Source organism: Dermacentor variabilis, chromosome 11 (assembly GCF_050947875.1).
Source record: "Dermacentor variabilis isolate Ectoservices chromosome 11, ASM5094787v1, whole genome shotgun sequence".
Taxonomy (NCBI): Eukaryota; Metazoa; Arthropoda; class Arachnida; order Ixodida; family Ixodidae; genus Dermacentor; species Dermacentor variabilis.
In genome coordinates, this window is record NC_134578.1 from 19,205,015 (window position 1) to 19,227,745 (window position 22,731).

Sequence of the window (22,731 nt, forward strand, 5' to 3'; positions counted from 1 at the left end):
TATGATAGTCAACGATGTCATGCAATGGCCTCTTTAAGGGTAGCAAACCACCTCTCCAGAATTTTCTGGTCCTTGTCCACAAGTTGCGACACGAACAGGGTCATGAACACAATGTCAACAGTGTGCATAATGTCAACTGGTCCATGTATAAGAAACAGTAGATTCGTCTGCTAGAATGCCTTTGCCATGCAGTTGCACGCTTGTCCTTATGCACAATTAGATGATTTCATTTTGTGTTGCGTGTTTTGCACTGCGTGTGCGGTGGCAACAGTGTGGAGTCCTGATAAACTTGTGACGTCTTCAAAACAAGCGCCAGTGAGGCAATAGGTACTGCTGTATCCGTACGTCTTCAAGAGAAGCATGCACTCTCTTTAGCAATTGCTATGGGTTAACACACTTATAAAAAAGCAGCCAGCCTCCACAGCTAACCAAACAAAACTGTCAGTGCTGTGCCATGTGATACAGAAAGGTCAGCTACATGCACCCTGGTGGCTCTGCTGATGCAGCGCCATCTATAATCACAGCAGAGGAGGTATCACCTTTGGGGAGGGCAGCAACGGCAAGCGAGAAATTGCTCACTCTCCTTTAAACTCTCAAATGGTTTAGGGGTCCTTTAAAACGACACTGTTATATGCAAAAAGTTGGAAGCAACACTGCTGTTAGCATTCTTTAGCATGGCATGCCAAACTTTTATTTTAAGAAGTTCACAGTCATCAATATATTTCCGACTTGAGGCAAGCGTCGCTCCCATTGTAGAGGAAGAGGTCAGGTCATTCTTGAAGAATCACAGTTGACTGTTTCAGAATACAACTGGTAATACAATGTAATGCAAACAAAATGTAACATTTCTACTCGTCCAATAGCAGCCTGCCACTGTTAGGGAAGGAATAGAAGGAAACCGAATGTCTAACACGGCAAAATTGAACACTTGAAATAAAAAAGGACATCAGGTGTGTCTACCGTTGAAAAACCAGCATTCACTTAATTTCTGCTGCAGCTTCACAGATGTTACAATGCGGGTGAGATGAGCACCAACATGACATATCCACAAGCAAAGCTGTGTCAAACTTTCTCATTAAGCAAACTAATGTGAAGAACCCCTTGCCAGAGATCTTCTAGCAGGAAAGCTCCACTAATGCTGCCAAGCAAGCTGGATTATCAGCTGTGGCTACTAGAGCACAAAACACGGATTCTGCTTTACTCAAGTGCACAGAGTTACGAACAAAGATTTATGAACCACGCAAGCAACTACCATGCCGCATAAACAACTCTCTTCTTCACAGTCAGGCAACCTTGAAAATTCTGTTGAAGCATTTTTTTGCCCACCTCTCATTGCTATACAGCACACAAAAAGAAGGGAAACTATGTTTCATGAAAATGTACAAAGCTGTGGAAAAAATGTTTATGAACCACATAAACTGTTAAAGACTGTTTTGCATGGCAGGAAAACTTCGTTGAAGCAGAGTTATCTTTGTAGTTACTGGGCTACGAAGCACTTGAAAGGGATTCAATGTATCTCAAGTGTTGCCCAAAAGCTTTTCAACCTGATAATTACTTTGCCATGTAAACAACTCTGTTCTGCACAAGTTTCACACGGGAAAGCTGGAACCATGTTAAATCAGAGCTTCTTGTCTTTGTGGGTACTAATGCATCGAAAAGGGATCCACAATCATGAAAAAGCACACAGTTCTGGATAAATGTTTGTGGCTAGCTTATGCAGAACATGGGTTCCAGATTCATGCTTGAAAAAGTGAAAATTTTGCAATGGAGAGCTGTCTTGTAACCGCATCTTTTTCGTAAGCGCCATACAACTGCTGCAGTGATGAGCATGTATCAAGAGAGTTGTACCGAAGCATCATGCTTCGTTCCCAAAACCTTTTATGCCAACTGCACATTTTAAAATGTCATCCCAACCTGCGTAAAATACTTGAAATACTGAAACTGAACCATCCTTCCTTCTAGCCACAAAGTATTCATTGTAGACATTTTTAGTTTTTCACTTCTACTTGTTCTTTGTACGCACAAGCTCAAAGTGCAGTACACCAAAAATGCATACATTTAAGCACATTGCTGGTAGGCAAACAAGTTTACCTTCAGGTGCGGCTGATGTCAATTCAAGGTGCGCTGCCATGAAGCTAAACAAGGCAGATTCACATTAAATGTAGTCTGCATCGCTGGGAGAACATACTACGCTTCAAGCAGGCAGCAGTCGTCAATTCTGTGATAAGCGAATAAGTAAACTGTACCCCCGCTTCAAACCGGCAACTGCACAGAGTTCCTTATGTGAAGGTACGAATGTTGTAATGAATATGCAGTTGTTGCACAGTATTGATCTTGGAGTCTTTTTCCGAGAGTTTAAAGTGAGGGTGTAGGTTACATGAAGGAGTGGCAATGCACGCGACAGTACAGTACACAGAGCCACGAGAACATGATATCTGCCAATGTTAAGTGATAACTGGAAAGTCTATGACACAGGAATCCAACTTGATCTACAATATCAAACTGCCATTTCACAAAAAAAAAAAAAAAAATGAGTGAAAGCCCATGCAGTAAAAAGGCTGAAGCAAGAAATCTTTAAAATTTTTGCGCTTCAACACGCATCATTTTAGCTAAATTCACAGCAGTCAAAAAGCAATGCTTGTTGCAGGTTCATTTGCATACCAATCCTCCTCTAATGAATGTCAAGCGCTGCATAATGTTAAACAGATATAGAAGTTTCACAGCACAAAGGTTTCTGCACTAAGCTTAACAACAAAGAAGGCTTCAATCGACCCCCAATAACACCAGACAGTGCTTTCCAGTTCACTTTTATCTCCTTTGTGATGTAACGCACTATGAACTAAACAGGAGAAAGAAAAAAAGTCACCCAAGCTTTGGGCACAGTAAACCTGCTTTTTCATTATGCAACAACAAAGAAAGCAACATTACACGTTTATCAATGCCAAACTATGGCCTTCACAATTTCTCCTTTGCCAGCTAACAAACTAGACAAAAAAAAAAAGAAGTGAGAAAAGATGAGAATGCCCCAGCTTTCAGCATAGCAAAACTGTTACAATTGCAGAACACTGTATTACTATGCATAACTTTGCTACCAGGGCAGAATTTGAAGCAAACGAACCCCTTCTTCCTTGTAGTCAACTTGGTTTTCTCATAGGTAGACAGAGAGAGGAATGAAAAACAAAGAAGTTGAAGGAAAAGAAACGGAAGCACGATCATTGTGCGTGCAATTGCAGTGACCACTACAATGCTAGATTTCCAGCTGTCTACTGACTTTTGGCAGACGAGCCCCGATGCTCCAAACGAACGTCAAAAGAAAATGCCCGAACTTTGAATAAAGCAAAGGCGGCAACGCACTTCCATCATACCAGCATAACTGTGCATAACACGGTTGGCAGAACACAATCTGAACCGGAGGACTTTTTTCTCCCCTTAGTTATTCACCTCCTTCAAGAAAAATACAGTCAGGGGGAAAAAAAAAGACACGAACATTCTGCATGCAACTGTGGTGACAGCACACTTCTGGACTTTCAGCTGTCTGCCGACCTTAAGCAAACGGGGCCACTTTCTGCTATGCTGCAAGTTGCACAGCAGCATCATCCGCCTTTCATTTGTGCAGGATCCAAGATTGCCCCCAAACGCTTGCTGGATCTCAGTTCCAGGTTTCTTTTCGCACCAGCCCTGGGAGGAGATCATGCCTCTGCTTTGACGGCACTGTTGGCGGTCGGCGTCGTGGCAGCAGTATCGGGGGGTGTGGGAATTTCGTTGTTATTGTTGTTGTTTGCCACGCCCTCGCCAGCAGGGCCTTCTGTTGGCTGTACGTACTTCCACAGACCGTACGTTTTTCCAACCGTTGTCTGCCAGAGCCTCAGGGTTCCATCTTCGCTTCCGCTCGCATACAGCTCGCCGTCGGGGGAAAATCTTACGCAGTGCACGGGTCCGAAGTGTCCCTTGAATGATTCTGAAATGCAAAGAGTATCACTGTCACGCTAACACCTGCCACAATAAAGAATTTACTGCATTTTTTATCAGCGAAGATCAATTTTAGAGATTTCAGGACTAAAAAGCCCAGAGAATGGCCTCACCCAGCTCTGTTCCAGTTTCATACTCGAACTTGTACATCTTGAAGTCCTCGCCTCCACAGACAAAGAAGGACTTGTCAGGCAGCAGGGATGCTGAGTTAACCTGGCTTGGAATCTGGAACTCCTTCAGTTTTTCCATGCTATTGTGTGAGAAAGACATGCCAGTCAGACAACCGAAACACAAGTGCAAGCGTCTGCTAGTAAACAAAAGCGGTGACAACCATGCAAGCATGTATGCTACACTGCGTTTTTTAGCCATGATATAAAGCCGATTGGCTCCTATGTAGTATGTTTACATTTGATACGTCGCCATTCTGTAATTTTCCTGCATTTGAATGCAGTGGTCTCATAAATGTAGCGGTGCAGAGGCAAATTCACAAGTATGAAATGCAGGAAGTATGTACAGTCGCCGACCGTTTATTTGGACCTCACGGGGACTGCGAAAATGTCCGAATAAACAGGTGTCCGAAAAAGCAGATTAAGAAAAAAAAAATAAAATCCTTTATTTCCACGCACTTATTCGGGCTCGGCAGTAGGCTTGGAAGAAATCGTGAATGCGCCGTTGCACGCTGTTCCGTTTACGCGCAATCAGATAAGCCTGAATCTCGGAGAGGGTCGTACGGTCACTATAGGCGGCTGAAAGCGCAGTCACTGCTTGTGCACGCTCCGCATGCGACGGCAGCGTAGCACATGGTGCGTCATCTTCCGACTCGGAGTCATCGTCTGGCGGTGCAGCAGAAACCTGACGAATGATCTTGCCGTCGTCAAGTACTGCGCATGTCAATACAGCAGTGTCAGCACCTATGAAACTGTCAAATGAGACGGTGTCCGGAATCGCAATGCCACCACTGCGCAGGTCTCGGCAGAACATTTTCCGCGTCAGTAGGGTGCACATCGGAAGGCGACAAGTCTTAGGCCTCCCGGCACCCGCTTGCCGGCATTCCCCAGCACAGTCTGCGCGGGCACTGTCGGCGCCATTAGACCCTTGACGCGATGTTTACGTATGCCGCGTTGGATCACCGAAACCTCGACACAGCACACAAAGCAAACACCACCGTGCCGACACCAGTCGCACAAACGAAAAACGCGGCCTGCTCGCAGCGTCTTGCGCGAAGAAACAAATCAGCTGCTGGATTGTCTTGATATGGCTTACTAAGCTGAAACCGGAACTGCTGCAGAGCCGCTCTATCTAACCAGACAGAAACGATGATGATGAGCGGGGATTTCCAGTAGCGCCAATTCGTGGGGCAGCAAGGAAGCTCCGTTCAAAACAAAAATGGCGTTCAGCAAGTCGAACCATGTACCGGTCAGAGTCGGTGCATGGTCCTCGACCTAAAGGAGTGTCCGAAAAATCAGACGAGAGGTTGCAAGGTGTCCGAACTTTCGGCAGTTGTTATACATTATGGTCTATGGGGAGAATGGCGGTGCCGCGAAGCTGACCGAATAATCGGGCATGTCCGAATTTTTGGAGTCCGGAAAATCGGTCGGCGACTGTAATTGTCAATTTCAATAAACCTGTCACAATGCGACTGTAGTTTTTGCTGGCTCTTAATAATCTGCTTCAGTGCAACACAACCGTGTTATGCGGTGAAGTATGTTAACGAAAAGGGGTTATTGTCAGAGAACATAGTAGATGTCCCATAATTATACACATGCGCAGAGCTGTTCCTGACATTGCTGCGGTGATCTGGGGGTTCCCCCACTGTCACATTTCCCCGACTATTACATCTGTTTTCGATGGTCCCCTGAAAAACACATCAATGGGGTTCTACTGCATAACAAGCCTTGTATAACACTGTACGTATCATGAATGAGAAAGGAAACTGAGGGCCCAATTTTTATTAGTCACATCACAAGAAGCCAACATTATCCTCAATGTCATTGGTTTGTTGGCTTCTGATGATATTGCATATATCAAGAATTGAATCAACATATTAAATTATTTGTTGTATTTTGCCCAATGTGCATCAATGAATAATTACCAGTGCTTTATTCTAATAGATAATATTTAAAAAGCAGGAACTACCAGTTGATGAAATCAATTGGAGGGGAGGTACTCTAAATATATATTTATAACACTTGCAGTAAACAAACAGACAAGAGGGAACAAGATGCAAAATGTCTGCATTGGCCACTGTTTAGCATGCTGATTTTTTTATTTGCTCACACATTATCTAGTGTCAGAAAAGATAAAAGCCTAGCTTGTTGTTAGAATTGCATTAGGAGGCCACCACAGAACATGGATGAAAGCAGCAGCTATATCTGTAGGCGTGGTGTCGAGAGAGCAGTTTTATTCTGCCATGCCTTCGACGAGACGGCAGATGGCACTTGACATATTGAATATCACCCACTGGCCACTCTACGCATTACATGATAAGAACAGAACATGACATGGATTGTTACCAAAAAAAGCCCCTGCATGACTTAATCCAAACAGGCAACGTTCCAATACATTCTGAAGATGACAAACTAAAAATGGATGCTACATAAAATTCCACCATTGAACAAAGGAGACTACTCTAGACAATGTCAAACTCCGGATACTGTAAAATTTGTGATCCAGTCATTTGCTTTGTCTCACATGGTGGCTACGATTCCACCGATAGGCTCAAAATGCCAACATGGCAGATTTTCGCAGTCCTCAGAATAACGCACCAGGACAGACTACTTGAACATAAAGCAGATGACAGACACAAGCTCTTGTGTTTGCCGCCAACATTATATCCTGCCCTGAACGGCATCAGCGACTTATCATGCACAAACAAAGCCAAGTTAGTGCTGGGTACGCTACTACAGCCTGGGATCCTGAGACCGACACTCCGCACACAACAGTCGACCCCAAACTATGAGCAACCCATCAAATGTTCTGAACTGAACGTGCTGAAAACAATAAAGATTTTAGTGAGATAAGATATTCTCAAAGCAGGTGCACATGAATCTTGGACTACGAAGGACAGGATCACAAACATGAATAAACAAGACTGAATGAGTGACATGCATTTCACTAATTCAAATATTGTTTCTTTGCATCTTAAGCATGAAATGCTTTTAGCTCCTGTTGTCAACGACCTTCAAGTGATCTTGAGCCAAAAGCCAGAGCTGTTATCCGGGTACTGAAATGAGAACAACCAGGCAAGTTGCGAGAATAAAATTTTATCATCTGGGCAACCAGTCAAAACTTGAGAAAATGTAGTCTCTGACCCACAACCCTCTGTACAGGACTGCATTACATACGCTAGTTATTGCCCAAACAAGCTACAACAAAAAAAATATATATTGCTACCGAGTTCTTCCTAATGTCAGTTCACAATATCACACAAGCTGCAACATCTAGTACGCTAAGCTTTGTCATTTCCTATGGTGACGTTCAAAAGGCAGATACAGGGCACCACACACTTCAGTGTCATCTTTTGGCGCTGAGACAACATTTCCTGTGCTCTCTTCAATGCCAACGGTCCGCGAGTTCCGCGGCACGGGTTTTGTGTTGCATCGAGAGATGGCGCCACAATGCGTGGCACCTCCTCCAGGCGATTTTCTTCTAGCTGGGCAGTGCACTCCATCTCCCTGGCGTCTTTTGCTGCTGGTTGTGCCGCCTTCAGCCTGTTTTCTTCTTCTAGCTGGGCAGCGTTCATATGGACCAGTGCACGGTATGGCGTGGTGCAGTGTGGTGATGTGTGCCATTGCGAACATGCGCTACACCCATTTTAAGATTGTAGCTAGTATCATCTCCAACAAACCTGCTTTGCAGGTTGCCATTTCACGCTTACATCTACTCTCGATCACAGGAGAGCAGCAATTTTTTAACCCTGTCGTTCATGTAGTTACGCTAGCGCAAGAAGCGTGAAATCTCACTAACCCAGTTTAAGCATAGTTAACTGAAGCACAGCCAGTTGTAGTCCAGTAAGTTTAAGATTTGATGAAATTTTTGGAGAAGGAAAAATGTCGTTTTGGAGCAGCCACACAAGCATTTTGGAGCAAATTCGGAGCGAATTCGGAGTCCAGTAATTGGTCTTTTTGGAACACCTGGAGTAGTACAGCAATAATTTGCAACCATTTGGTGAAGCTTATTATTACTGCGCAATCAGTAAGTGGTGCTCAAGTGTGAAGCAAGACACAAAGCCAACTGCGACCAATTAAGCTTGTCTTCCCACGGATGGTACACCGTGCATGGTATCGTGCAAACATTTATTTGGCTAGGCAAGTAACTTAACTTTGTAAACAAATAAAATTTTGCAGGCTAATGAGAACAAAGACATGCACCTGGGCACAAGATAGACATAAAATTAAAAATGAGCTAGAACAACTTGTGTAGTCAGGCACAAGACAAAAAGTGACGGCAAATGTCTTATGCGCATTCCAAATAACAGATGTGACTTGATATGCTTTACCGCACAAGAGAAAATGTGTATTATGCCCAATAATAATTCTAGAAGCTTGACAAGAAACTGTCTGTTTATGAACAGCGCTAAGAAGAGATGCCTCCTTATGGCGTGTCGCAAAGAAGATGCTGATGGTGGTGGAGAACACCATTGGTACCATCCCGTACACGCTTTCGTTGCGAGGCAATTTGTTGGCTTCCCGTGTGCCGTGTGGCCTCCTCGAATAGATACGCATAGATTCGGCGCAAAACCGTTAAGTTTTGTTACCGATACCTGACTGACCTGTCGAAGCACCACCTTTTACTGCCCCCAAGGGCTGAAATTGCCACAGGCACGTCTGAAGCAGCTCTGAAGGTCTGCCAGTACAATTATTAGGCGTATTAATGCTCGTACTGTGATAGCAGATGGTGGGTGCACGCGTGTATAATTAAGGCATACATACAGTGTCTCGTGACAATTGCCTCTTCCAACTCTTGGTATGCTTCACCGCAATATTTAGTGTATGCTTCCCCACGTATCTGCGCTATATTGAGGCGAAGCTGACTTTCGGGAACCGGTATTACGCAACGTGTCGTGCTTTCCAAACTTCGAAGCTATCGGCAAGGATTACAAACGTGGAGTTGGCACCATCGCTAACAATGGCAAATTTTTTATTGAAAAACATGGCACTGAACAGAAAAGATGCTTGGTAGCGAACGTCAAAGTAGCTAGGCCTAGTGTTGTCGAGGTGATGACTGTGGCTGCCAGCGGACCTGCGTGCGAAAGTGATTTACTGCTCTAAGCTGCTAGACAAAATGACGGCGGTGGTGGCTTTGATAAATGCCGTTTCGGAGCTAGAGTCATGGCAAGAAGTCTGGAAAGTCAAACGGCGAAGGGTTATCGCATTTGAAATTTCAGAGGTTCTTTACACTGACTTTATGGGGTACCGTGGCAGTGCCGCAAAGACATCCGAATTATCGGACGTCCGGAAAATCAATTGTTGACTGTAGTTGCATAACCCTACTTTTTGAAAAATTGCAGTCGTGAAAACGCGAAAATACCGCACTTTTGCGCAGTTGGCGCAGATGGCACTTGAGTGGGCGCTGGCAGGAGCAGGCAAGTCGAACTGTAGCAAGATGGTGCAAATGGGGCAGTTGGACCACCACTGCTGATTGAAAACACCTATTTTCAGCCTGCCCAGGATTTTTCAAACAGTAACCGGAGCTCACAATGCTTGCTTATGGTAACCGAATTTCAATCTGTGACTTCTTTTCGCTGAAATTGCGCCGAATATTGCCTGCACTTTGGAATTGGATACAATAAAACCAAAGCCGCTTTCACGACATTCATATACTTCACCGCACAACCTAAATGTACTGCGGCAAAACTGACTTTAGAAAACCGGCTGTCATTGTGCAACACAATTTTCTCGCTAAAAAATCAGGAGCATGTTAGATTTATACTTTCTTTAGGAGTTTAATGCAATTAATAATTTTTTTTCATTTGGACACATAGAAAGTGTGCCCAGGGTCGAATTAACCGAAGTTGACTGTATTGCAGACTGAAAAATTCATGGGTGCCCCATCGATCATTTTGTGAGGTACCACATCTTCACAACACACTCGCACCATGTGGACATACACGCCAAGCACATGCTCATGAAAGTTTCAACCGCTTAGTGAATGCTTGGAAATGTTTCCTTCCTTCAATGTGAAATTAACAGCTATCAAAATCGCAACATCATTTCGCAATTTTTTTATTTTGAAGCTTTATTTCGGTACCTGCATCAACTTCCACTCCTTGTTTGCTAGTTGTACTGGTATAATGCCACTCATATATTGTTTTATTAGTCTTGCACTTCCTTAATACAAATTTTGATTTCTTAATGTTTTTGCCGATCTTGTCTTAGTAATGCCTCTCTCACTCAATGCCTTGAACAGAGTCTGTGAGGTATTTTCAAACAAATAAAACAAATACATAAACGAACACTCACGTTTCAGTGCTCCATGTACTGACCAAGTGGCCGTGGGTGACCAAGAGCATGCTGCCGTCCGGGGTCAACTCCAGGTCGCTTGGGGCACTGGGCAGATCCAGCTTGCCCACCTCTGCGCCGCTCACGTAATCCCAGAACCTGAAGGTCCAATGTTTGCCATAGTCAGACTCCGTCAGAGCAAACAAAACTAAAGGCTCTTCACATTAAATTGCCACTGAAAGGACTTGTGGGAGCATGTTCAGGCCTGTCTTGCAAATAGTGTCAGTAATGTACGCACTCCTTGTCGAGCATCGCTTCAGGTGCATGCTGACGGAAATGTAGTATACAAGCGGACAATAATTTGTGGCAACGAATGAAAAGCTATGGAGGCAAGGCCTGCACGCATGGCAGCACTCCAAAAAAGTAAGTCTCGTTCGCATCTGTCTCATTCGCAACACGGGAAACCAAGAACATCAACCATCTTATTGACTATGTTGCTTATATTAAAATAAGACACAAATTGCAACCACTCGGTCTTAAACTGAGATAGAAATTATTTTGCTTTACTTATCCACAATTTAGCAAAGGCAAAGTTGTTGCCAAGTAGCAAGTTACATCAACTCATCATCTGCTACGAGACACACAAGGTGCTATCGTACTCTACGGGACTACTTGGTGCATTCACATGTTCACAAGCTGTAGCTGTAGCCCCATAGCTTTCCCTTCATTGTGGCTGAAAGTATTCCGCCGGTAAAGCGAGGTGAAAATGCTGTGCACTTTAGCGAATGACGCCTGTTGCCTCAGGTTTAGATGCCCTAATATTGCATCTTTTAAGCTTACTTATTTTTGTGGAAATAGACATATGACAAACAAGCAGCTTCAGACAAGAGGCTTTACGAACCAGTGCAAACACCAGGTATGGAGCGTTAACACAGGTAAAAAAAAGCAGGTTTTTATGGTAGCAAATCAATGCCTACTGCCTCTTATATAATGCCTAATGCCAGCTGTATATAAGACAAGATGTAAAGCTCCTACTCTGACAGTTATAGGATTCACAGCAAACAAAGAGGGCCCAGTTTGACATACAACTCTCGAATGAATGAATATGACCGCAAGTGTACAAAATAAGCGCCCTTGGTCCTTTCTTGCAATGGTCTGCATGTCTGGCATCACTGCATGGAACCTGCAATACTCCCTTTCCCCTACACTCTATTTTTCAGATAGGCCAAAGAGCCGTCCCTCTTGGGTATTTTTATTCATCTTTCGAACAACCTGAAAAGATTTTGCAGATACCGTACTTAAACGATTGTAAGTCGACCCCTCCATATCGCATGTGACAGGGAAAAAAAAAGAGCATACCCGCGGGTGCATTCCCTAACAAAAATTTATTAGTAGCTGGCATGGCCACTGGACTACTTGTCCTCACTAGTGCTGCCATTGTCATTGCTGCTACGGTCCCACAGCAGATCGTCGTGCGGCGAAATTCTGCATTTGTGTATGTAAGTGCATTTGCATACATACATAAGTTTACGCCAAAAGCACCCAAGCACACAGAGCCGTCAGGGAGGCTCTTTTGACATGTCTGGTTGGCCTAAGCTTGCGGTCTTCTGCCGCCAGCCACTTGTACTCACGGCGGAGCAGATCCTTTAAAGGCGAAGATCCAGGCTTGTCTCATGACCATGTCGCACGTCACTGGCAGGGACGGATCATGCATTTCGGCGACGTACACCGCAAGCTTGGCCTTCAGCTCCGGAAAGCGGCCTGACTTCGGCCCGCGTAAACCTCTTCGCTTGCCGTCATAGGTGAAAATTTTGCTTCACTGCCGTCGCCACTCTCGCACCACCCATTAAGAAACATCAAGCTTGCGGCCCGCTGTGCGGTTATTTGTTTCTTCAGTGTAAGGGATGGCAGCCCTCCTCAACGCTGCTGTGAGCGAGCGCCGAATGTTTAGTGGACACTGAGCACTCATGACGACTGAGGAAGCACGGAAGTAGCATGTGACCAGCAGTCAAATCAAATGCACGAAACTAAATAGCTACAGGGAAAGAGTAATATGCGAGCAATGCCTGCTCTTCCATGAACTATTGATACTCCCCACGAGCACCGCTGTTCTGAGGGTGCCGCCACAAATGTAACAGCGGCACTTCCATGAACTATTGATCCCCCCCACATGAGTGCTGTGTGCACTGTAAAACTCTCTAAAATATTGAAAAACCCTTCGAAAAAGCGAAAAAAATGTGCGGGATAGCGGAAAGCTATGGGTGGAGCCGTAGAGCAAACAAAATTCTAACTACATTGTAGCTCCCCTGTTATCCCGTTGGTCTCACTTTCTCTGCAGTGCCATGTTTTCGTTTTGATGGTAAGTCGAACCCCCAACTTCAGATTTTAAAATTTTAAAATATAGGTTAACCTACAATCGTGTAAATATGGTAATATAGCTTTGTTCTCACTCAAATCTTCGAGAAAAAGATGATTTTTTTCGCCTGCATTGTTGAAACAAAATGCTTTCCTACTAAATGGGCACCAAGTACTAAATGTGGTAAAAATGTGTAGCAGCACACTTCTGTGGTGTAGCGATGTGCACAAGATGGTAGTTCATTATTTTCTGTACTAAATAAGAAAACATGTCAAACCTTGCATTGAATAATGCAGATCAGAAAATGTGATCTGGCTTCATGAGACTTGGCCAAAAAAAAAAAAAAACAGAAAAGAAAGCAGGAGTGAGTGCGATATCTTCTCTTAAAGTTGTTCAAGTAGAAACACAGATCGAATAAGACTGCATGTTTCAGTGACTGTCCTTAAGCTATGACGAGGTTGTAAACTGGTCACTTTTCTCAACAGCTGCAGCGCAAGTTAGAAATGGTAATTATACCAAGAATATCTGTAACTAAATTTTACTGATTAAGTGTGTAATACAGTCAACGAGCAATTTTTTAGGTATGCCCGATGATTTGGACACATTCACGGCACCATCACGTACCCCATAGGGCCCATGTATAAGAACATCTGAAATTTTGGGGGCTGAAGCCTTTCGCCGTTCAATATTCCGGGCTTTTTGCCGTGACCACAGGTCCGAAACAGCACTAATGGAAGGCACCGCAGCTGCCATTTTTATTATCTTGCCGCCTTGAACTAGTGCTCCCACATGCAGATCCTCTGGCAGCTGTAGCCACCACCGCGGCAATGCAGGCCAAGTTGCTTCAATGTTTGCTACCAAGCTTCCTGCTATTCGGCGCCATGTTTTTCATTGAAAGAATCCACTGCTGTCAGCAATGGTGTCGATTGCGCCTTTGTCATTCTCGCCGGCGGCTTCAAAGCGCGGAAAACACGGCAAGGGTCAAGGATTGTGTAATGGCAGTTCACAAGTCAGCTTTGCCACATTACAGCAATGTTAAGCAGTGAAGCATCAACGATGAATTGTGGTGAAGCACACTAAATGTGGAAAGGTGCCACCGTCGCAGTATGTGGTTCTTACAGATGCTTGCACCTTCCTTCTCCTGTCATGTTATGAGCACCAATGCACCTAATATGCGTAGTGGCAGGCCTTTAGAGCTATTTCAGATGTGCCAACAGCAATTTGAGCCCTTGGTGGGAGTTGCAAAAGGTGTGCATTCACTTTTTCAGACGTTCTTGTGGTCCCTAAGCTGTCTGAACAATCAGACATTGACTGTAGTTCACTTTAGTGCATTATAAAAGCAGAAGTGAGTCAATGTCAAACTTGCAATGATATGCACTAACTAGTGCTCCTTGACTGTAGTTGACTGTCATTGACTGTAGTCCACTTTAGTGCATTATAAAAGCAGAAGTGAGTCAATGTCAAACTTGCAATGATATGCACTAACTAGTGCTCCTTGTCTCGTTTTCCCACAAAGCCCCCCTGTGTAATACCTTTAGCTGTGAGGACCATTTAGGGATATATTGTATAAATAAACAAATAAACAAATAAGGATGACTGACGTACTTCACTGACCAATATATTATACATGGTGTTAGCCTCAGGATCCCTACTTAGTAGTCATGCCTTCAGCAGTGACCAGTTTTAATTGTGCGAGTGCCATACGTGCACCAAACTTGGTGCACATATGGGCAACAACAGAAAGAGCAACTAGTGAAATTTCGCAAGGAGCATACAGGAAACAGTGTATCACACATGATCCTTTCTGGCACAGCCAGCAAAAATTAACTTTGTCATAACTCCTTGCTTTCTACTGAAAAAATTAAATTATGGGGTTTTACGTGCCACAACCACTTTCTGATTATGAGGCACGCCGTAGTGGACTCCGGAAATTTTGACCACCTGGGGTTCTTTAACGTGCATCTAAATCTAAGTATACGGGTGTTTTCACATTTCGCCCCCACCGAAATGCGGCCGCCGTGGCCGGGATTCGATCCCGCGACCTCGTGCTCAGCAGCCCAACACCATAGCCACTCAGCAACCACGGCGCGTCTGCTTTTTATTGACTGTAGACAAGCACCAATAAGCGTCATGTCTGTTACGGAACTGCATATCATATTGACTGCAAATAAAGACTGGGACAGAGGGAGAGAACACAAACAGCACGGGCGGTATGTGTTCTCTCCCTCTGCCCCAGTCTTTATTTGCAGTCAATATGATATGCAGTAAACACCAACTAGGCCAAAGTGAAGTTCTTCTGAAGTATGCTACGGAACTGTTAGCAACCTTACAGGGCTCTTCCTACCATTCAGTTTGTGGGGTGGTTACTTTGAAGGAAGTTACCATCCAAGTAAAAATGCATACTGGAAACTTCACAAACATCACAGTTCTAATGATGTCTCATCAAAGTCCTACGACTGTTCATAGTTTAGTCAAAGCAGCAGTTACCTGACTGTCTTGTCATCCGATGCAGAAACAAAGCGTTTTTCGTCTTGGAGGAACAGCACTTTCTTGATGGCAGATGTATGTCCTTTCAGCACAGTGGGTTCTGGGATGGGAGACCGTCCACTGGTGAACTCAACAACTGTCAACACTTGTTGCTGGGCTAGTTGATTCATACATTTTACAGTGTGATAGGAAGCTTCGAGAGGTCAAGTGTCGATGTATTTGAAACCTCTTCTACGTTACTTTTCTCCAATAGTGGGCCCTACTTTCTGTTGTTCTCGATTTTCTATGGAGCCTGATGTGCTCATAGCACATTTGCCTCTGCAAAAGACGCTTGATTCCTGTCCTGGTCTCACTTCACTTTCTTTCGCGTCCTATTACATCATCGACATCTGACCTTCTACTTCCACTTCGCCCCTCAGAGGGACAAGAAGAGGCACACAAAACTCAGTCTCAAGTGGAGCAATATTGCAGCCCCAGTGAGGCCAAATTAAACAAAAATAGGCTATATTTATTATATTCTACTTTGTAGTTAACAAGCAATGCTGCAAAAGCTACACAAGTACTGTGGTCGCTGTATGCCTATACAAGTACTCAAGCTATTAAGGATTAGGAGCACAGCACACAATATTTTGGTCACGAATGCAAGGTAGTGCGAAAAGTTGCTCTAACAATCCATAGCATTGCTTGCTACGCATGGAACAGAATGCAGTGTACTGAAGGAATGAAAACATAGCAGTAGTGACCAGCGGTTGAGGTGCTGGAAATGTGGGATACTGTGCTGATGAAAAGCTGAAAGCATGAGTACAAGGCTATTCCTACTCCTCGCTGTCAAGAGCAGTTCTTTACAAAGTTGCTGCTTGGGAAGAATAATGGCTGGCCAGCATATGTGTGCAAAATGGAAAGAGTGGGATAAAGATTCACAATCGCTTGAAGGCTGCTGTATATCTGCCACATGGGCCGAGCTCAGCGCCCTCACTATCAGCCGATTCCTACACAGTAACTCTACGCATCAAAATTTCACAGCTCCGGTCACTGATCAGGTGAGCTAATTACTTTTCGTCTCCACTGTACCTCAGGCAAGTCTACATCACACAGCACTTGTACCGCAAGGTGAACCTGCTGTGCAATACAATAAATTCTGCTAACTAAGATGCAAAGTATGGTTAGCTTAGTCGCAAGCAAAATCGAATTGGTAACCAGAGACGGACTGAGCAACAGCCTCCCATCCATACTAAGAAGTCAGACAAAGCAGACAAAACAAAGTTAGGAAAATTCAAGAGACCCTGCAATACTTCTTTAACATGGAAAATAAACTGAACGGAGCGGTTCACAATGGTCTCACGAACAAATGTGACAAACGTTTTTCCAGTATACACAGCACGAAGCCTATGTTTTCACTCATGAGCTACTTACCTGTTACCATAATGTAATCTAGTATTGTGTCTATCTCTGCTTTGCAGTCACTGATGGATAACTTGGACAGCTTCGCAACACCGTTACTGGCCCCACAGACTTAACAATAAGAACAAGCAAAATTCTGCATTCCTATAATAATAAGGACTCTGCCTGCGCGACTGACCGAGTGTCAATTTGGCCCCCCGAGTTCAGCAGAATGATACTGTTTCGACATATCACCAGATTTTCTTTCTACGTGATCACTGGCGTGGCTGTTGGCCACGTTGCCAGTGCCTTTTACGAAACTTAAACTAGCATAGGCTAGTGACTCCTGTAGCCGCCAAGTGCACCCAAATTTTGAGACAGGCTAAGCCAACTTATTATGCTGTAAATGCTGCATTCACAAAGTTTCCGATTTGTTGTGCAAATTCCTGGTGCCCAGCATTTGTTCTTTTACTGTTAAATACTTATGCTGTTTCAGGCAATTTCCTTTTGTTTCATTTTGTACCCTCTGCAGCCCAATCAGCACTATAGCAGGAGCGGGTTATAAAATAATAAAACAATAAATTGTACATACTAGTACAAGTGTTCGATGGTTGCTAGAAATTCATTTAGAGGCAATTCACAAACATTTCTAGGCAAGGCATTCCACAATTGAATGGTATGTGGAAATAAACTCTATATAAATATGTTTGTATGAGAAGTATATGGCATAATATTGAGATAATGGTACTGTCCAGTTCTTGAAGGGTGCCGAAAAAAAGTAATATAGTCAGGTGAAGTGCACTGTGGTGAATTTATGAAATTGTGCAAAAATTTCAAACATTCGATGTAATGACGTTCCCGAAGTCAGGAAGATTTGAAGGTGAAAAATTTGTTATAATGGGAGCAGATAAATCTAACTTCTCTTTGTACTGATTCCAACACCTTTATCTCCTTTTTCTGATGAGGATTCCAGATGATTGAGGCATACTCTTAAATCGGACGAATAAGAGTTTGTTGTGTTTTGGGGCAGAACTTCGATGTAGATAACCAAGTAGTCGAAGATTGATTGCTTTGACTGATATAAAGAATCCTTGTCACTGATAATCGTCAAGCAGCTCCAAGTGGAGCCGAATCCACCCTCGATGTCTGCGCCAACAAGGGTGGTGATGAAGTGCTGGGCAATGACTGTCACAAAGAAACATACGAACATTCCACTACTTGAATGCAGTTGACCTCTTTTTAGGTTGCCAGGAGATCTAAATTCAATACACAGATTGTTGACCACACTTTGACTATCTGACCAGGTCAAACGCAAGCATACCTACATAGGCGAGCAATGTAGTGACAAGCTTTGTGACAATTTCTGGAATGATGTCACTTATTTTCTGGTAAATCTGATATTTCAGACTTTTTAGCCACCTCAGTATGAATTATTGACTAGAGACTGTATTGTAAAAGGGCAATTAACTAACACAGCTCAACTTACTAAAAAGCGACAGCTACTCTTTCTTTTGTCCATTTTCGTGGTCGGTGGCGGTCGATGATCAGAGGTCAAACTTGGCATACAAAGGTACTGAGGGAAAGGGCATGTGCTCTCACACCACTGAGTTGCAAGGGGAAGCGGGAGGGAGGAACTGTCACTCACTCGTTAGTTGGTTCGTTCGCTTGTTCAGGCTAACAGCTTACACTGACAACCGTCATTGATGGTTTCTGCACAACTTTTCCTCTTTAGTGTCCCTTTACTACCACACGCATTTTGCACCACTGTTACGGATTGTTGCAGCCCTTTCAGTGTTCTCAGAGGCTTACCAGCGTCCACCTTGTTGACGTCAAAGATCCGGAGTGACTTGTCGTTGCTTCCCGTCAGCAGCTTGTTGCCGTCGGGGTCAAAATCCACAGAACGCACTATGTGGGGATGAGAAAAGGTGTGGAGCTCCTCCCCGGCCACTGCGTTCCACAGCTGCGGAGCAAAATCGGTGAACCAGAGCTACCGTGAAACTGCCAACTTATGTAACAAAAAGTCTAATCTTTCTTAGAGCAGCGTGCAACATCTGCCAGGAAAAGCCTAGGTTCTGTATAAAATCCAAGTGCAACGGGACTGTGCCTCATGCATCGTTCACTGTGGCGAGGGAAAACATGCAAGAGGGGTCACTAAAGCAGTCGCCACTGGGTCACCATAGGTACATGCATGCTGACTGGTCAAGTACAAATTATCTGGCAAAATTCATCTTCAGGTTCGAAATAAAATTTTGGACCCACTGAAATGTGTAGGCGCTGGCTGGGATCTTTGATCCAGAACAAAATTAGGAAAATATTCTAATTAACCAGAGTCAAATTAACTGAAACCTACTGTATTCCGAGTGGTGCCACGCCACACGTATCACAGTGTGATACAGAAAATATCTTCACAGGACCATGCAGTGCAGCACACATGGTGGCCCTTTGCTTTCTTCTTATTAACCCACAGAAGTGTAAACTTCTGTTAAGGCCACTTCACCACATGGCAACAGCTCCTTCAGATTAACTATTGCATAATAGTTAGCAAACAGGCAAGGCAGCTGTTCAAGGACGCCAGTGGGATCTAACCACTGGCGCTGAGAATTGAAGTGTTTAACTTTCTGTTTAACTTTTACGAGCTATCACACTGTTTGAATGCCTGCCCTGCCCTACTATGCTTCCTTTATAGCACCTTTAATGCACCTTTAACACCCTGCACCTCTTCTGGACCTCTGCACCTTTAACAAAGCACCACATATAAGGAAACATATTTCCAGTCCCGATGTAATGAGAACGTACAGTATAATAACTTCAGAGGAAACTGTCTCTGGTTTTTTCAAAGTAGAGGATTTAAAACAAAATAATCTAAATGCGCCTCCCGGACACAGCCAAGTATACTGACGAGTACATAGACTCATACTTGCCCCACACACATTTCGCAGGTGTGAGACGGAGAATTGAATGAGTGACCAAGGGTGTGTCAATGGACATGAATATGAACCTGAGTTTTACTGTCAGCGAGTGTGGAGTTATGTGCCAGAAACTTCAAATGAAAGCGATTATGTAGGCAAGCAAGAATTGGCATGAGGAGGTGCGAGCACTTGAGTGCGAGGGAGCACATAACCTGCAGAAATATTGATGAGTCAATGTCCCCTTACTTTCCTGACCTAAAGCTTGCTCATAATCAGCCTGCAGAACCGGGAGGGTAATGACACCTACCTTGGCAGTAAAGTCAGCTGCACCGGTGGCAGCCCTGGAGGCGTCCCTGTTGAGAGCAACGCCCCAGACGGCGCCTTTGTGCCCAACGAACGTCCCAATCCAGTCTCCAGTGTCTCCCTGCCTGAGCATTGGTTTCCCATCTGAACAGCAGAAACAAACATATAGAATAAGTAAAGCTGTCAGCAGAGCATTGTAAATCACCCTGATATACTCAAAAATTTAAGTACTTTTACCCTACGAATCTCTTTAAGCACAACATAAAGTTGCGAGTAGTGCCTTGTCTTGTCGTTTCTCATTTTTTCTGTTTTGCTTTATAAGTACAGAATATAATAGTCAACCAACTAGCCTGCCCGCCTGTCCATCTTATGACTGTTAGAATTTTCAATGGCTCCATATCTGCGCTAAAAGCTCACACCACTGCATTTAAGCATGTGACTAAACGCACCAGAGTATTCAATTTGTCAGCAGCTAGCATAGTAACATTGAGCTTTCCCTTATTTGAAGTGCAACTAAACCCACGAGATCAGTGTTTGCTAAGGTGGGTGACCTCACAAGTTTCTGACCTGAACCTCACAAAGTGCGGTGAGGCTGAGGTAAAGTTAGAGACTGTCACGACACCCATTGTTGTGGCCGAAGGTTTTCATGGCTGCTTCGACGTATTACAGCTCCTCCTGAGCAAACTGAGTCAGCTGTGCTTAGTAGAACTGAAGGTTGGGCCAGTTAGTAAGGACTCGCTATCGAACTGCAGAGAGCACAAAAGATGGACATAGGCAGAGCGCTTGTTTGTTGACTCTGCTTGTCCCCTTTGTCTTTTGTGCACAACGTAGCTCAACAGTGTTTATTAGATTTTCTTTTGATGTAAACTCTTACATTGTTACAAAGACATCTACATTCAGGTCTAGTTTACATAAGCCACAAGATGCTTTAACAGAGAAAATTTTGGAGCTGTACCAAGAAAATATGTTCAAGAACCAGTACTTTATTTTACTACATTAGGGCTTTGAGCCTCTTGCATCAGAGGCATTTGAATAGTTTTACATGGGCTTATGGGCTGAAAATACAAACAGCTAGGTACATCCGACATTGAGTACTCTACCCCAATAATGAGCTTGAGATGAGGCCGAGATGAGGTATCCCAAGAGTACTCCACCGTCATGGCATGAGATTGAATGAGTTGGTTAAATCTGATTTGAGAATGACGCGAGGTCAAGCCTTGTAAAGTTGTTTGCCCACCTTTGGTCAGTGGTGGGTCAATGCAACAATCATTGCATACTGTGATGCCAGCAGAGCACAAAATGCACAAGGTAGTCTGAACACAGGTAAAAACACTAACATTCATTGCTGCTGACAATTCCCAGCTGTACTTTTACTAGTGCCAGCAGTCAACCTAGCAACAAAGTTTCACATTTGAGGAAGCCACTGCAGCACAAATAAAACAAAACGCAAAGAACAAAAGGTTGGACACCCCAAGCACTGTTAGTCTAGTGTTCTTTGTTCTTGTTTTATTTCCGTTACAATGGCTTCACCAAATACCAACCAAGCTTGACCAAGAACAAGTCATCTTAGAGGTTGCATACGGTCCTCTCACAAGACACGAAACAATATGTTGCCTGAAAACTTGTGAAAGGCAAGGATAACCAGATAACTAGGCAGAATGCCTGTTCAGCTTCGTCTACGAGGGCTGCGCAAGTTCTTGGCTTCCAGACGGAATGTATCGATTGAAATTATTCGAGCATCGTGCCCACTCAAGCTCTTCGATTAATGAAGTTCCGATACCAGCCTTGAATGTTACTCGAAACACAATCACAGGCGGTTAGCACTGTGCTGCGAACAGACGCGCACTTGCAAAGTGATGAATGCACCCAGGATGCCAAGCATTTCCCTGTCTGCGGCTTGTAAATTCTCCGGCAGGAAGATGAAACAATTACTTAGCCTGGAAAAGAGAAATTGCCTCTCAATATGCCACGATCAAAGATACAAGCCACCAGCTGGGTATTACATTTAAAGCAGTTTAACGGCGGCGACGCAGATTCGCAGATGACGATGCTGAGACCTACAGGACAAGAACGCCCTCCGAACAGTGTACGTCAATAAACACGTTTCGTAACAGAAAATGACAAAGACGCAGCAAACGTGGGCCGATACGGCTGTGAAGATTACAAGCACCAAGGCAACGTACTGTGAAATTTCCACAGCCGACTTCTTGCGCAGCACACGATCCGTCATGACTGTCACCCGTAAAACTACAGCCGCGACCAATTTTTAACCATTACAAGCACGGGCGACAGCCTCGGCTCCGGTTTGTTTGCTGGAGTGTACGAAATTCCTTTGTTTGGGCACAGAGTAGGAACGTTAACAGCAACCGTAATCCCTCCTCGGAGCCGGCATGCCGGTAGTAGGGTGGCAAATAGACGCACCTGACCTACGCAGCTACGACCACGAGACAGTGGACACCTACTTATGACCCCGACATCGCGAGGGTCGCAGTGCGACGTCCTTACTAGAAGAAAAATACAAATCTATTCAAACAGTCTTAGACAGCGAAGGCTCAATAGTGAAAGCAACGCTTTGAGGCGAGCACATGGAACCCCGAATGAAAGAATCGCGATACGCCTCGCATGTTGACACGTCGCTTCAAGCTGCCACTCGCTATATGGATACATTTCGCGGTACACCAGGCGCGCTCACCTTTGCATGCTGAGATTAGGTAGTAGGCGCCCGTCGAGGATAACTTCGAGAAACACAGGTCCACAACGGGCCGGGTATGACCCGAACAAGTGAGCGGCGTTTGCCTCAAGCCGGCCATTTTTCGAATGCCGCCGGAAGCTGAATGCACATCGTGCGAGCAGCTGACTTCCGCTACAGGGCAAAACATCACCACCG

General features: G+C 44.3%; 1 protein-coding gene across 1 annotated transcript; it reads right to left on the bottom strand.

Annotated features, from left to right (window-relative positions):
- Nucleotides 1-659: 659 nt before the first annotated feature.
- On the bottom strand, nucleotides 660-22,687 carry wmd (serine-threonine kinase receptor-associated protein wmd). The gene is made up of 7 exons (XM_075674541.1): nucleotides 22,537-22,687; nucleotides 19,849-19,988; nucleotides 18,442-18,592; nucleotides 15,253-15,352; nucleotides 10,431-10,568; nucleotides 4,083-4,219; nucleotides 660-3,958 (listed from the first exon to the last, which is right to left on the bottom strand). The coding sequence occupies exons 1-7, from the start codon at nucleotides 22,652-22,654 to the stop codon at nucleotides 3,690-3,692; spliced, it is 1,053 nt and encodes a 350-aa protein (XP_075530656.1). The 5' UTR covers nucleotides 22,655-22,687; the 3' UTR covers nucleotides 660-3,689.
- Between the last annotated feature and the right edge of the window lie 44 nt (nucleotides 22,688-22,731).

Bases quoted from the DNA above. Each gene is read 5' to 3' on its own strand.
- wmd (XM_075674541.1), bottom strand. From the start codon at position 22,654: ATGGCCGGCTTGAGGCAAACGCCGCTCACTTGTTCGGGTCATACCCGG. The intron at 18,593-19,848 runs GTAGGTGTCATT...TTTGCTCCGCAG, and splicing joins CAGCTGACTTTACTGCCAAG to CTGTGGAACGCAGTGGCCGG. The intron at 15,353-18,441 runs GTAAGCCTCTGA...CTCCCATCCCAG, and splicing joins CGTCAACAAGGTGGACGCTG to AACCCACTGTGCTGAAAGGA.